The 14,018-nt window shown below is 39.4% G+C and overlaps 1 protein-coding gene across 1 annotated transcript in view; it reads left to right on the top strand.

Moving 5' to 3' along the window:
- Positions 1-14,018, top strand: part of TRIM37 (tripartite motif containing 37) — a 131,042-nt gene that overhangs the window by 32,043 nt on the left and 84,981 nt on the right. The window contains exons 10-11 of the mRNA XM_052658014.1: positions 2,021-2,071; positions 3,066-3,147. Coding sequence (XP_052513974.1) covers positions 2,021-2,071; positions 3,066-3,147 — 133 coding nt within the window. The remainder of the gene's footprint in view (positions 1-2,020; positions 2,072-3,065; positions 3,148-14,018) is intronic.

Below are 14,018 nucleotides of genomic sequence, written 5' to 3'. Positions count from 1 at the left end.
AAAAGAATCTAGGAGTGAGGATTGTGAGTCTTCTAACCTAGAACAACTGCCTAGGGCTCTGATGAGGCGTGCTTAACAGCAGGATACTAGCTATACAGTTTCCAGGCAAACTATATCTTATATCTGCTTATGAAAAAGATGTGAGCTGTTTAGCTGTACATACTTATCATAAAATAAAGCCTGGTGGGCTATAGTCCATAGTGTTGCAAAGAGTCAGACATGACTGAAGCGACTGAGCAAAGCAGGAGAATGGACTGTCCCTTTGCCTATCTCCTGTAGATATAGTTTAGTTCTCTTTGGGGGAGACTATGGAACTAAAGTTCCCTAGGTAACCTTGCCTTGCCAAGAAACTGTTAATTTCATCATCTTGCTTGACCCCTATGTGATTATGTATTCATATAACATTATATACTGGAGACGGGAATGGCAGACCACTTCAGTATTCTTGCCTTGAGAACCCCATGAACAGTATGAAGAGGCAAAAAGATAGGACACTGAAAGATGGACTCCCCAGGTCAGTAGGTGCCCAATATGCTACTGGAGATCAGTGGAGAAATAACTCTAGAAAGAATGAAGAAACAGAGCCAAAGCAAAAACAACACCCAGTTGTGGATGTGACTGGTGATAGAAGTCAAGTCCAATGCTGTAAAGAGCAGTGTTGCATAGGGGCCTGGAACGTCAGGTCCACGAATCAAGGCAAATTGGAAATGGTCAAACAGGAGATGGCAAGAGTGAACATCGACATTTTAGGCCTCAGAGAACTAAAATGGACTGGAATGGGTGAATTTAACTCAGATGCAGCCATGAAATTAAAAGATGCTTGCCCCTTGGAAGAAAAGTTATGACCAACTTAGACAGCATATTAAAAAGCAGAGACATTACTTGGCCAGCAAAGGTCTGTCTAGTCAAAGCTATGGTTTTTCCAGTAGTCATGTATGGATGTGAGAGTCAGACTATAAAGAAAGCTGAGCGCTGAAGAATTGATGCTTTTGATCTGTGGTGTTGGAGAAGACTCTTGAGAGTCCCTTGGACTGCAAGGAGATCCAACCAGTCCATCCTAAAGGAAATCAGTCCTGAATATTCATTGGAAAGACTGATGCTGAAGCTGAAACTCTAATACTTCATTCACCTGATGCAAAGAACTAACTCATTTGTAAAGACCCTGATGCTGGGAAAGATTGAAGGTGGTAGGAGAAGGGGATGACAGAGGATGAGATGGTTGGATGGCATCACTGACTCAATGGACATGAGTTTGAGTAAACTCTGGGAGTTGGTGATGGACAGGGAGGTCTGGTGTGCTGCAGTCCATAGGGTTGCAAAGAGCTGGACACGACTAAGTGACTGAACTGAACTGATAACATTATATAGCTTTATTTTCTAGTCAGTTCAGTTCAGTTCAGTCTCTCAGTCGTGTCCGACTCTTTGTGACCCCGTGGATTGCAGCACGCCAGGCCTCCCTGTCCATCACCAACTCTAGCAAATATTTATTTTCTAGTAAATAATATCAAAGTATTTAGGGTCTGTCAGTATTCCTCATAATTTGTTCTGAAGGAGGAAGTTTGGGGATTTAGTATAAAATTGTTTACTTTTGTTTCTTTTTGATTTTTTAAAACTATTTACATGTTTCATACTTCAGGTTCCCAGCCTAAGCACCAATATTTTTCTTCTCCTATTGCCATGTATGTGTTGTGCTTAGTCGCAGTTGTGTCTGACTCTGCCACCCCATGGACGGTAATCTGCTAGACTCCTCTGTCCACGGGGATTCTCCAGGCAAGAATATTGGAATGGGTTGCTATTTCCTTCTCCAGGGGATCTTTCCGATCCAGGGATTGAACCTGTGTCTCCTGCTTCTCCAGCACTGGCAGATTCTATACCACTTAGCCACCTGGGAAGCTCTTAAGGACTGATTTTAGATTAATAAAATTTTCAAGATACTATTGAGAGACCTGACTGTTTTAACTAAATGAAATGTTAAACTTTAATAAGCCAAATAACTTATTTAGTTTTTGTTCCTTTTTAGTGAATTGGTACCATCTTATGATTCGGCTACTTTTGTTTTAGAGAATTTCAGGTAAGAGTTTTCGACAACTTTAGTGTTTTTTTATGTGTATGTAAGTGAGAGCCAGGAAGGTGTTATTCCTTGGTTGGATACAGACCTAATGAACTCCTGTTGCTCAGTGTGTAGTCTTAGGAGAAACATGGTTTCTGTTAGTTTCAGAGGTCATTTGTCAGAATTGTTTTATATCTTCTGGATAGCTTGCTTCTCTAGTGTTGGAGATGGAACCCTTGTTTTTAAAAGAAGAGAGTCAACTTAGCTTTTGTTAATAAAGTGAGGTGAATGGGATGACAGAGATTGATGAGTCCTACCCATCCTCAGAAACAAGAATGGTGGGAAGAAGTCCATTTGGGCCCATTTATCTCAGTCCTAAGTGAGACATTATTTATGAGAGGACATTAGTGTAAGAAATTTGTAAGTTTTGTAACTTGCATGCTAAGTCTGTTAGCTTTTACTGCTTTTTCTGTAAGATTAAAAGCCAAGATCTTAAAACGCAAAGATCCAAAGGGACTTGGCTTAAAGGGTGTCACGGAAGTGGCGAACAGGAAATAGGAAGTCTTGCCTGGGGAGGAGAAAACGCCAAGGGGGTGGTAACACAGCAGACTAAGGCCAGACTGAGAGTTTATACCGCTTCCAGCTTAGTTTGCTTTTTCTTATGTAATAATTTTGTTGCTAAAATATAAACAGATTTTCCCCACATTTCTTTACCCCTTTAATGGTGAAAAACTGCTTGTTGAAGTGGTATTTAATTTAACACATATTGAGAGGTTTTTTTTTTTTAATGTGAAACTTTAAAGATACTGCTGAATATTTCTGTATCATTAAAATTTCTTATATTGCAGAATGTTTGTATAGATACATAAGTAGTGGACCTTGACTTCTTCAGTCACCTTCATTTACTTGTCTAGGACATCAAATAAGGAACATAAGTGGTTTGGTTTTGGTTTTGCATGTTGAAACTTCACAACAGTTTTGATCTGGGGATTTGGTTGGTTTTCTTTTACTCTAGTACTCTGCGCCAGCGAGCAGATCCTGTTTACAGTCCGCCTCTTCAAGTTTCAGGACTTTGTTGGAGGTTAAAAGTTTACCCAGTAAGTTTTTCATTATTTCTCATGAATTTTGAAGTCAAGATGTTTCTTTCAGGGTTCTGTCATACACTGGTTTAACTTTTTTAGTGGAGAAAAGAAGAAATTAAGTAAAATTTTATGCTTCAGTAAGTTTTTCATTATTTCTCATGAATTTTGAAGTCAAGATGGTTTTTTCAGGGTTATGTCATACACTGATTCACCTTTTAAGTGGAGAAAGGAATTAAAGGAATGAAACATTTATATTTCTTTATAGGATATATTGCTAAACTATAAAAAAAGAGTTAAGTATAAACAGTATAAACATTGGCATATTATTGAATCTTATTTCAGTAAAAATATTTAGAAAAAGTTTTAAGTTCTTACTTAGAAAATGATTACAAAGAAACCACATGTATGCTGATTGCATTCTCTTGGTGCTTTCCAGTATGTTTTTTTGACCTGTGTATTTTCTGCAGATTGGCAGGTTGGTCCAGTGATACGATGAAATGTGTACTCAGTTCCTATAGCAGGAATATAAGCAGTAGTATATGCTTTCATCACATTATATCCAGTTGCATCTCTTTTTGTGATATTGGTGCTCATTGCATATATGTTAATTCTTTGGAAGTTGCGAAATAGTGATTCTCATTTTACCGATTATTTAGTTATCAGTATTACAGTTCATATAGAAGAGGCAAGATTCTTTCTTGTTATTTAGCAATTTCCCTTATTCTCTGAAAGTTATTAATTAGATTTTTAAAAATATTATGAACTCATATATTTATACTTATTTAGCCTCTTTACTATGCCTTCTGTGTCATGTTGCTCTGACCTTAATAAATAATCTACTAGTGACTATAGTAGTGAGCTTTCTTGTTGTCTTCTGTGGTAAGATGTTCTAGTCTCATATATTTCCTACTTAAAATTGTACTTTTTATCCAAAAAGCCCTGATTTCTTTTAGTGGCAGAATTGTATTTCAGGACCAAACTGAGTGCGAGGGGTGCTCATTTCCACCAGGTTGGTCACTGTTTAGAGACTTTCTTCATGAACAGAACTAGAAAATAACCTAAGTAAATGTATGTGGAGGTTTGTGAAGGGGGGTTAATATGTATGTATGTATTTTAAAATTTATTTAATAGACTTTATTTTTTAGAGCAATTTTAGGTTTAACAACAAAATTGAGTTTTAGGTTCACATGAGTTTTAGCAGTTTTAGGTTCAACAGCAAAACTGAGTGGAAAATACAGAGAATTCTACACACACCTTCTGACCCCACGCATGTGCAGTCTCCCCAACTATCAACATATTCTGTACAGAGTGGCGTGTTTGTTGCATTTGATGAACTTATACTGACACGTTATCACCGAAAGTCCTGCTTCATTCTTGATGTTATACATTTTATAGGTTTTGTTTGTTGTTCTTTTTTGGCTGCGTTGCTTCTTTGTTGTGGTGCATGGGTTTCTCTAGCTGGGGGTGCAGGTTTAGTTGTCCTGAAGCATGGACAGCTAAGTTGTCTTAATTCCCTGGCCAGGGACCAAACCCATGATGCCTGCATTGAAAGGTGGATTCTTAAGCACTGGACCACAAGGGAGGTCCCTGGTGTGTTTTTTGTGTGTTTCTTTATAAGTTTATTTTTTAATTGAAAGATAATTGCTTTATAGAATTTTATTGTTTTCTGTTAAACCTCAACATGAATCAGCCATAGGCATACATATATCCCCTCCCTTTTGAACCTCCCTCTCATCTCCCTCCCCATCCCATCCCTCTGGGTTGCTATAGAGCCCTATTTGGGTTTCCTGACACCTACAGTAAATTCCTGTTGGGTATCTATTTTACATACGGTAATAAGTGTTTCCATGTTACTCTCATCATACATCTCACCCTCTTCTTCCCTCTCCCCATGTCCGTAAGTCAATTATCTATGTCTGTTTCTCCATTGCTTTTAATTCTTCAGTACCATTTTTCTAAATTCTGTATATATGCATTAGTATATGATATTTATCTGTCTTTCTGACTTACATCACTCCGTATAATAACGCTCTAGGTTTATCCACCTCATCAGAACTGACTCAAATGCATTCCTTTTTATGGCTGAATAATATTCCATTGTGTATATATACCACAACTTCTTTGTCCATTTATCTGTCAGTGGACATCTAGGTTTCTTCCATGTTCTATTTTAAATACAGCTGCAAAAAACAGTGGGATACATGTGTCTCTTTCAATTTGGTTTCCTCAGGGTATATGCCTAGGAGTAGGATTGCTGGCTCATATGGTGGTTTTAATGGAGAAGGAAATGGCAACCCACTCCGGTATTCTTGCCTGGAGAATCCCACGGACAGAGGAGCTTGACAGGCCACAGTCCACAGGATCGCAAGAGTTGGACACAACTTAGCAACTAAACCACTAAACCACCATGTTGGTTTTATTCCTAGTTTTTTAAGGAATCTTCATACCATCTTCCATAGTGGCTGTATCAATTTACATTCCCACCAACAGTGCAAGAGCATTCCCTTTTCTCCACCCCCCTCTCCAGCATTTGTTTGTAGACTTTTTGATGATGGCCATTCTGACTGGTGTGAGGTGATATCTCATTGTAGTTTTGATTTGCATTTCTCTTCGGTTCAGTCACTCAGTTGTGTCCAACTCTTTGTGACCCCATGAACTGCAGCATGCCAGGCTTTCCTGTCCATCAGCAACTTCCGGAGCTTACTCAAACTCACGTCTATTGAGTCGGTGATGCCATCCAACCATCTCATCCTCTGTCATCCCCTTCTCCTCCTGCCTTCAGTCTTTCCCAGCGTCAGGGAAAATTCTCTAATAATGAGCTGTGTTGAGCATCTTTTCATGTGTTTGTTAGCCATCTGTATGTCTTCTTTGGAGAAATGTCTGTTTAGGCCTTTTTCCCACTTTTTGATTGGGTTGGTTTTTTTCTGGCATTGAGTTTATATGAGCTGCTTGTATATTTTGGAAGTTAATCCTTTGTCAGTTTCATTTGCTATTTTCTCCCATTCTGAGGGTTGTTTTTTCACCTTGCTTATAGTTTCCTTTGCTGTGCAAAAGCTTTTAAGTTTAATCAGGTCCCACTTGTTTACTTTTGTTTTAATTTCTGTTACTCTAGGAGGTGGGTCATAGAGGATCTTGCTTTGATGTATGTCGAGTGTTGTGCCTATGTTTTCCTCTAAGAGTTTTATAGTTTCCGGTCTTACATTTAGGTCTTTAATCCATTTTGAGTTTATCTTTGTGTAAGATGTTAAGTGCTCTAATTTCATTTTTTTACATGTAGCTGTTCAGTTTTCCCAGCACTGTTTATTGAAGAGGCTGTCTTTGCTGCGTTGTGTATTCTTGCTTCCTTTGTCAAAAATAAGGTACCCAAAGGTGCATGGGTTTATTTCTGGGCTTTCTATCTTATTCCATTGGTCTATATTTTTCTTTTTTGTGTGAGTACCAGACTGTTCTGATGACTGTAGCTTTGTAGTATAATCTGAAATCAGGAAGGTTGATTCCTCCAGCTCCATTCTTCTTTCTCAAGATGACTTTGAATATTCGGGGTCTTTTGTGTTTCTATATGAATTGTGAAATTTTTTGTTTGAGTTCTGTGAAAAATGCCATTGGTAATTTGATAGGGATCGCACTGAATCTGTAGATTGCTTTTGGTAGTATAGTCATTTTCACAACATTGATTCTTCCTACCCAGGAACATGGAATATCTCTCCATCTGTTTATGTCATCTTTGATTTGTTTCATCAGTGTCTTATAATTTTCTGTGTACAGTTCTTTTGTCTCCTTAGGTATGTTTATTCCTAGATATTTAATTCTTTTTCTTGCAGTGGTAAATGGGCTTAACTCCTTAATTTCTCTTTCTGATTTTTCGTTGTTAGTATATAGAAATGCAAGTGATTTCTGTGTATGGATTTTGTATCCTGTGACTTGTATCCTCGTTAAATTCTCTGATCAGCTCAGGTAATTTTCTGATAGTATCTTTAGGATTTTCTGTGTACAGTATTATGTCCTCTGCAAACAGTGAGGGCTTTACTGCTTTTATGATCTGGATTCCTTTTATTTCTTTTTCTTCTCTGATGGCTGTAGCTAGGATTTCCGAAACTATGTTGAATAAAGTGGTGAAAGTGGACACCCGTGTCTTATTCATGATATTTGGGGGAATGCTTTCAGTCTTTTTGACAATCATGTGTACTGCAGGCTTATCATATATGGCCTTTACTATGGTGAGGTAGGTTTCTTTTGTGGCCAGTGTTTCAAGAGTTTTAATCATAAATGGGTGCTGAATTTTGTCAAAGGCTTTTTCTGTATCTATTGAGATGATCATATGATTTTTATCTTTCAGTTTTTTAATATGGTTCACATTGATTTGCATATATTGAAGAATCCTTGTATCCCTGGAATAAACCCAACTTGATCATGGTGTATGAGCTTTTTGATGTGTTGCTGAATTCTGTTTGCTAAGATTTTGTTGAGGATTTTTGCATCTATGTTCATCAGTGATATTGTCCTGTAGTTTTTTTTGTGTGTTGTCTTTTCTGGTTTTGGTATCAGGGTGATGGTGGCCTCACCTAATGAGTTTGGAAGTGTTTCTTCCTCTGTAATTTTTTGAAAGAGTTTTAGGATAGGCATTATCTCTTCTCTGAATGTTTGGTAGAATTCTCCTATGAAGCCATCTGGTCCTGGACTTTTGTTTTTTGTGAGATTTTTGATCCCAGCTTCAATTTCAGTGCTTGTAATTGGGTTGTTCTGTGATGATGGTTTCAATGTGTCTGCCCTCTGATGCCCTCTTGTAACACCTACTGTCTTACTTGGGTTTCTCTTACCTTGGACGTGGGGTATCTCTTCACGGCTGCTCCAGCAAAGCGCAGCTGCTGCTCCTTACCTTGGACGAGGGCTATCTCCTCACCGCTGCCCCTCCTGACCTTGAACGTGGAATAGCTCCTCGCCTTTGACTGTGTGGATCACAATAAACTGTGGAACATTCTGAAAGATATGGGAATACCAGACCACCTGACCTGTCTCTTGAGAAATCTGTATGCAGGTCAGGAAGAAACAGTTAGAACTGGACATGGAACAGCAGACTGGTTCCAAATAGGAAAAGGAGTACGTCAAGGCTGTATATTGTCACCCTGCTTATTTAACTTCTATGCAGAGTACATCATGAGAAATGCTGGGCTGGAAGAAGCACAAGCTGGAATCAAGATTGCCGGGAGAAATATCAGTAACCTCAGATCTGCAGATGACACCACCCTTATGGCAGAAAGTGAAGAGGAATTAAAAAGCCTCTTGATGAAAGTGAAAGAGGAGAGTAAAAAAGTTGGCTTAAAGCTCAATATTCAGAAAACTAAGATCATGGCATCTGGTCCCATTGCTTCATGGGAAATAGATGGGGAAACAGTGGAAACAGTGTCAGACTTTATTTTTTGGGGCTCCAGAATCACTACAGATGGTGATTGCAGCCATAAAATTAAAAGACACTTACTCCTTGGAAGAAAAGTTATGACCAACCTAGATAGTATATTCAAAAGCAGAGACATTACTTTGCTGACAAAGGTCCATCTAGTCAAGGCTATGGTTTTTCCTGTGGTCATGTATGGATGTGAGAGTTGGACTGTGAAGAAAGCTGAGCACCGAAAAATTGATGCTTTTGAACTGTGGTGTTGGAGAAGACTCTTGAGAGTCCCTTGGACTGCAAGGAGATCCAACCAATCCATTCTGAAGGAGATCAGCCCTGGGATTTCTTTGGAAGGAATGATGCTAAAGCTGAAACTCCAGTACTTTGGCCACCTCATGCGAAGAGTTGACTCACTGGAAAAGACTCTGATGCTGGGAGGGATTGGGGGCAGGAGGAGAAGGGGACGACAGAGGATGAGATGGCTGGATGGCATCACGGACTTGATGGATGTGAGTCTGAGTGAACTCTGGGAGTTGGTGATGGACAGGGAGGCCTGGTGTGCTGTGATTCATGGGGTCACAGAGAGTCGGACACAACTGAGCGACTGAACTGAACTGAATTGGGTTGTTCATAATTTTTATTTCTTCCTGATTCAGTCTTCAAAGATTGAACTTTTATAAGAATCTGTCCATTTCTTCCAGGTTATCCATTTTATTGCCATATAGTCGTTCATAATAGTCTCTCATAATCCTTTGCATTTCTGCATTGTCTGTTGTAACATCTCCGTTTTCATTTCTAATTTTGTCGATTTGATTCTTCTGTCTTTTTTTCTTGATGAGTCTGGCCAAAGGTTTGTCAATGTATCTTCTCAAAGAACTAGCTTTACTTTTATTAATCTTTGCTGTTTTTGTTTCATTTCTTTTTCATTTATTTCTGCTCTGATCTTTATGATTTCCTTCTTCTAATTTCTTCCCTGGTAGCTCAGATGGTAAAGCATCTGCCTGCAATGCAGGAGACCCAGGTTTGAGCCCTGAGTTGGGAAGATCCCCTGGAGAAGGAAATGGCAACCCACTCCAGTACTATTGCCTGGAAAATCCCATGGACAGAGGAGCCTGGTAGACTACAGTCTCTGGGGTCGCTAAGAGCCAGATACAACTGAGCGACTTCACTTTTCTTCTAGTTTGGGGGTTTTTCTGTTCATTTTCCAGTTATTTTAGGTGTAAAGGTAGGTTGTCTGTTCTGATGTTTTACTTGTTTCTTGAAGTGGGATTGTATTGCTATAAACTTCCCTCTTAGAACTGCTTTTCCTGCATCCCATAGGTTTTGAATTGTCGTGTTTTCATTATCATTTGTTTCTAGAAATTTTTTTATTTCCCTCATGATTTCTTCAGTAACCTGTTGGTTATTTAGAAACGTATTGTTTAATCTCCATGTATGTGTTACAGTTTTTTTTCTTGTAATTGATCTCTAGTCTCATAGCATTGTGGTCTGAAAAGATGCTTGATATGCTTTCAGTTTTCTTAAATTTACTGAGATTTGATTTTTGACCCAAGATGTGGTCTGTCCTGGAGAATGTTCCATGTGCACTTGAGAAGAAAGTGTATTCTTCTGCGTTTGGATGGAATGTCCTGGAGATATCAGTGAGATCCATCTCATCTAATGTATCATTTAAGACTTGTGTTTCCTTATTGATTTTCTGTTTTGATGATCTGTCCATTGGTGTGAGAGGGCTGTTAAAGTCTCCTGCTATTATTGTGTTACTGTCAGTTTCTCCTTTTATGTCTGTTAGTGTTTGTCTTAGGTACTGAGGTGCACCTCTGTTGGGTACATAGCTGTTTACAGTTGTTATGTCTTCCTCTTGGATTGATCCCTTGTTCATTATGTAATGTCCTTCCTTATCTCTTGTAATCTTCTTTAAGGTCTAATTTGTCTGATACGAGGATTGCTACTCATTGCTACTCTTTTGCTTTTCATTTGCATGGAATATATTTTCCCATCTTCTCATGTCCCTTTTAGGTCTGAAGTGGGTTTCTTGTAGACAGAACGTATACGGATTTTGTTTTTGTATCCATTCAGCCAATCTGTGTCTTTTGGTTGGGGCATTTACTCCGTTTACATTTAAAGTAATTATTGATATATATGTTCCTATTGCCATTTTCTTTGGAGAAGGAAATGGCAACCCACTCCAGGTTGTTGCCTGCAGAATCCCATGGACAGAGGAACCTGGCAAGCCACAGTCCATGAGCTCACAAAGAGTTGGACAGGACTGGACAACTAACACACACACACACACATTGCCATTTTCTTAATTGTTTTGGGTTTGATTTTATAGATCTTTTTCTTCTCTTGTATTTCTTGACTATATAAGTCCCTTTAACATTTGTTGTAAAGCTGGTTTGGTGGTTAACTCTTGCTTGTCTGAAAAGCTTTTGATTTCTCCCATCAATTTTGAATGGGATCCTTCCTGGGTAGAATAATCGTGGTTGTAGATTTTTCCCCTTCAGTACTTTAAATATATCTTGCCATTCCCTTCTGGCCTGCAGAGTTTCTGCTGAAAAATCAGCTGTTAAACCTGTGGGGTTTCCCTTGTATGTTACTTTGTTGCTTCTATTTTCTCTTTGTTTTTAATCTTTGCTAGTTTGATTAGTATGTGTCTTTGGGTGTTTCTCCTTGGGTTTATCCTGTATGGGACTCTTTGAGCCTCTTGGACTTGACTATTTCCTTTTCCATATTGGGGAAATTTTCAACTATAATCTCTTCAAAAATTTTCTCATACCCTTTCTTTTTCACGTCTTCTTGGACCCCTATAATTCGAATGTTGGTGTGTTTGATATTCTCCCAGAGGTCTCTGAGACTATCCTTAGTTCTTTTCATTCTTTTTGCTTTATTTTGCCCTTCAGAAGTTATTTTCACCAGTTTATCTTCCAGCTCACTGATTTGTTCTTCTGCTTCAGATATTCTCCTATTGATTCCTTCTAGAGTATTTTTAATTTCAGTAATTGTGATGTTTGTATGTTTTTTCTTTAATTCTTCTAGGTCTTTGTTAATTGATTCTTGCCTTTTCTCCATTCTGTGTTCAAGGTTTTCGATCATCTTTACTATCATTATTCTGAATTCTTTTTCAGGTACTTTGCCTATTTCTTCTTCATTTATTTGGACTTCTGTGTTTCTAGTTTGTTCCTTCATTTGTGCAGTATTTCTCTGCCTTTTCATTTTTTTAAAAAAAAACTAACTGTGCTTGAGGTCTCCTTTTCCCAGGCTTCAAGGTTGAATTCAAGATTCCTTTTGGATTGCCCCTCTACAGTTGGTGCAGTGGTTTGTGTAAGCTTTGTATAGGGTGATATTTATGCTGTCTTTTTTGTTTTTCTTCAAGGCTGAGTGAGTTGGTAATTCTCTCTGTTGATGATTGGGTTTGTATTTTTGTTTTGTTTGTTATTTGCATGAGGTGCCCTGATCAGGGTGCTACTGGCAGTTGGGTGTTGCCAGGTCTTGTATTCAAGTGGTTTCCTTTGTGGGAGTTCTCACTATTTGTTACTCCCTAGGATTAGTTCTCTGGTAGTCTAGGGTCTTGGAGTCAGTGTTCCCACTCCAAAGGCTCAGGACTTGATCCCTGGTCAGGAACGAAGATTCCACAAGTGGTTTGTTATGGCATTAAATGAAATTTAAACACATACCCAACAACAAAAAACCAAAGATGATAAAATGATAAAAATAATGGATTATACACATATACATACACATCCATAAGCAAAATCAAAACAGTTGAACAAAAATAAAGTACAATAGATTGACCCAACGAACAAAGGAAACAAAAAATTATATCTACCAGTTAAGAACAAAACTAACTAAAGCACAAAGTGGAAAACGAAACTAAAGCAAGGTGCCCACTGGAGAATAAAGCAATGAAAACAAAACTATCAAATATGTTGAGAGGAAAGAAGGACTAGGTTTGCAAAGCTAAATAGAGGTAGATAAAGAAGATTTATATACATTAAAGATCAAGTGCAAGGAGAAAAGAACAGTAGGAAAAGCAAACAAAGGAATATGTAGAAAAAATAATAATAGGTTTAAAAAATTAAAGATTAAAAAAAGAAAAGAAAAAATGGTAACTCCATAGAACTTCAAAAGCCCAACGCAGAGGCAGAGTTTTATAACAACTATAAAATGTGTGATTGAAAAGAGAAAGGAAAAAAAAACTCAAAGGCTTGATTAGATTTCTTAGTGCCAATAAAACTTACAATTACACGGAGGCCCGGGGTGGGGTGGGGTGGGGGAGCAGTGGTGGGTAGGGGTGGAGGGTGGAAGGAAGAAAGAAAAGAAAAAAAATCCAAAAGAAACCATAAAACAAGTTGAAACAAAAGAATAAATGTTTCTCTTGAGTCACTGCTGTCAGATTCCTTTCCCTCACTGGGAGTCACAGTCCACCTCTCCTCCCTAGGATGCCCTCCAACACTGTGCTGGTCTCTGGACCTGCTGTGGGGGCAGCTCAGATACTAATCTGGTCCTACTCCTGTGTGTCCTTGCCTCTGTTCTTGTCCACAGCGTCAGAACTAGTGCCTTTTCTTTTGTGGGACCTCTCAATATCCTTTTGTATATTCTGTAGTCACAGAGTCTGTGTAGTTGATCACGTGGATTTAATCTGCAGCTTGCACAGCTGGTGGGAAGGTTTTGGATCTTCTTCCTTAGCCGAACTGCCCCTGGGTTTCCATTGTGGTTTTATTTCCACCTCTGCATGTGGGTCCTCCACTGAGCTTTGCTCCTGAGGCTGCCCTGGAGGACTTGGGTCTGCCCCAGTGAGGGCCAGGTGTGGAGGTGGTGCAGCTGCTTGGGTTGCAGGGATTCTGGCAGCATCAGGTACTCAGAGGAGTTGGCAGCTAAGGAAGAAGGGAATGTAGGGCTCTAGAAGGGCACAGCAACCAGTATTAGACAATACACTCCAGTGTTCTTGCCTAGAGAACCCCACCACCACCACCCCAGCCAACAGAGAAGCCTAGCAGACCACAGTCCACAGGGTCACAAAGAGTTGGACACGACCAAAGCGATCCCACGTGTACAGACTCAAGACTTTTTTTTTTTGCCTGTGGCAGCTCTGCCCCACTGAGGGTTCAGCGTGAAGCTGGCACAGCTGCTTGGCTTACAGGGACCCCGGTGGCACCAAGTGTGCAGGGACACGGACTGCCTCAGGCACTGGAGTTATGGCCCTATCAGTCTTTTTCCAGGCCTCCAAAAACTGGGGATCAGAAGGCTTGTTTGGCTAGTCTTTCTCTGTAGCTCTGCCCATTCAGGTGCTTAGAGGGCTCCCTTGCCTGAGGTCCTTCTCTGTTGTTGATCACGCACATCAGGCACATAGAGGGCCCCCCCGGCTGGGGTCCTGATCTGTAGATTTGTGTGTCAGGCACTTAAAAGGACACCCTGGTTGGGGTCCTCCTCTGTAGTACAGTGCGTCAGGCAATTAATGGGCCAGCCTCTCTATTGTTCATCTTCCCATGCTGGATGT

The sequence above is a fragment of the Budorcas taxicolor genome, chromosome 19, assembly GCF_023091745.1.
Source record: "Budorcas taxicolor isolate Tak-1 chromosome 19, Takin1.1, whole genome shotgun sequence".
Lineage (NCBI taxonomy): Eukaryota > Metazoa > Chordata > Mammalia > Artiodactyla > Bovidae > Budorcas > Budorcas taxicolor.
This window is presented reverse-complemented; position numbering and strand designations above follow the sequence as displayed.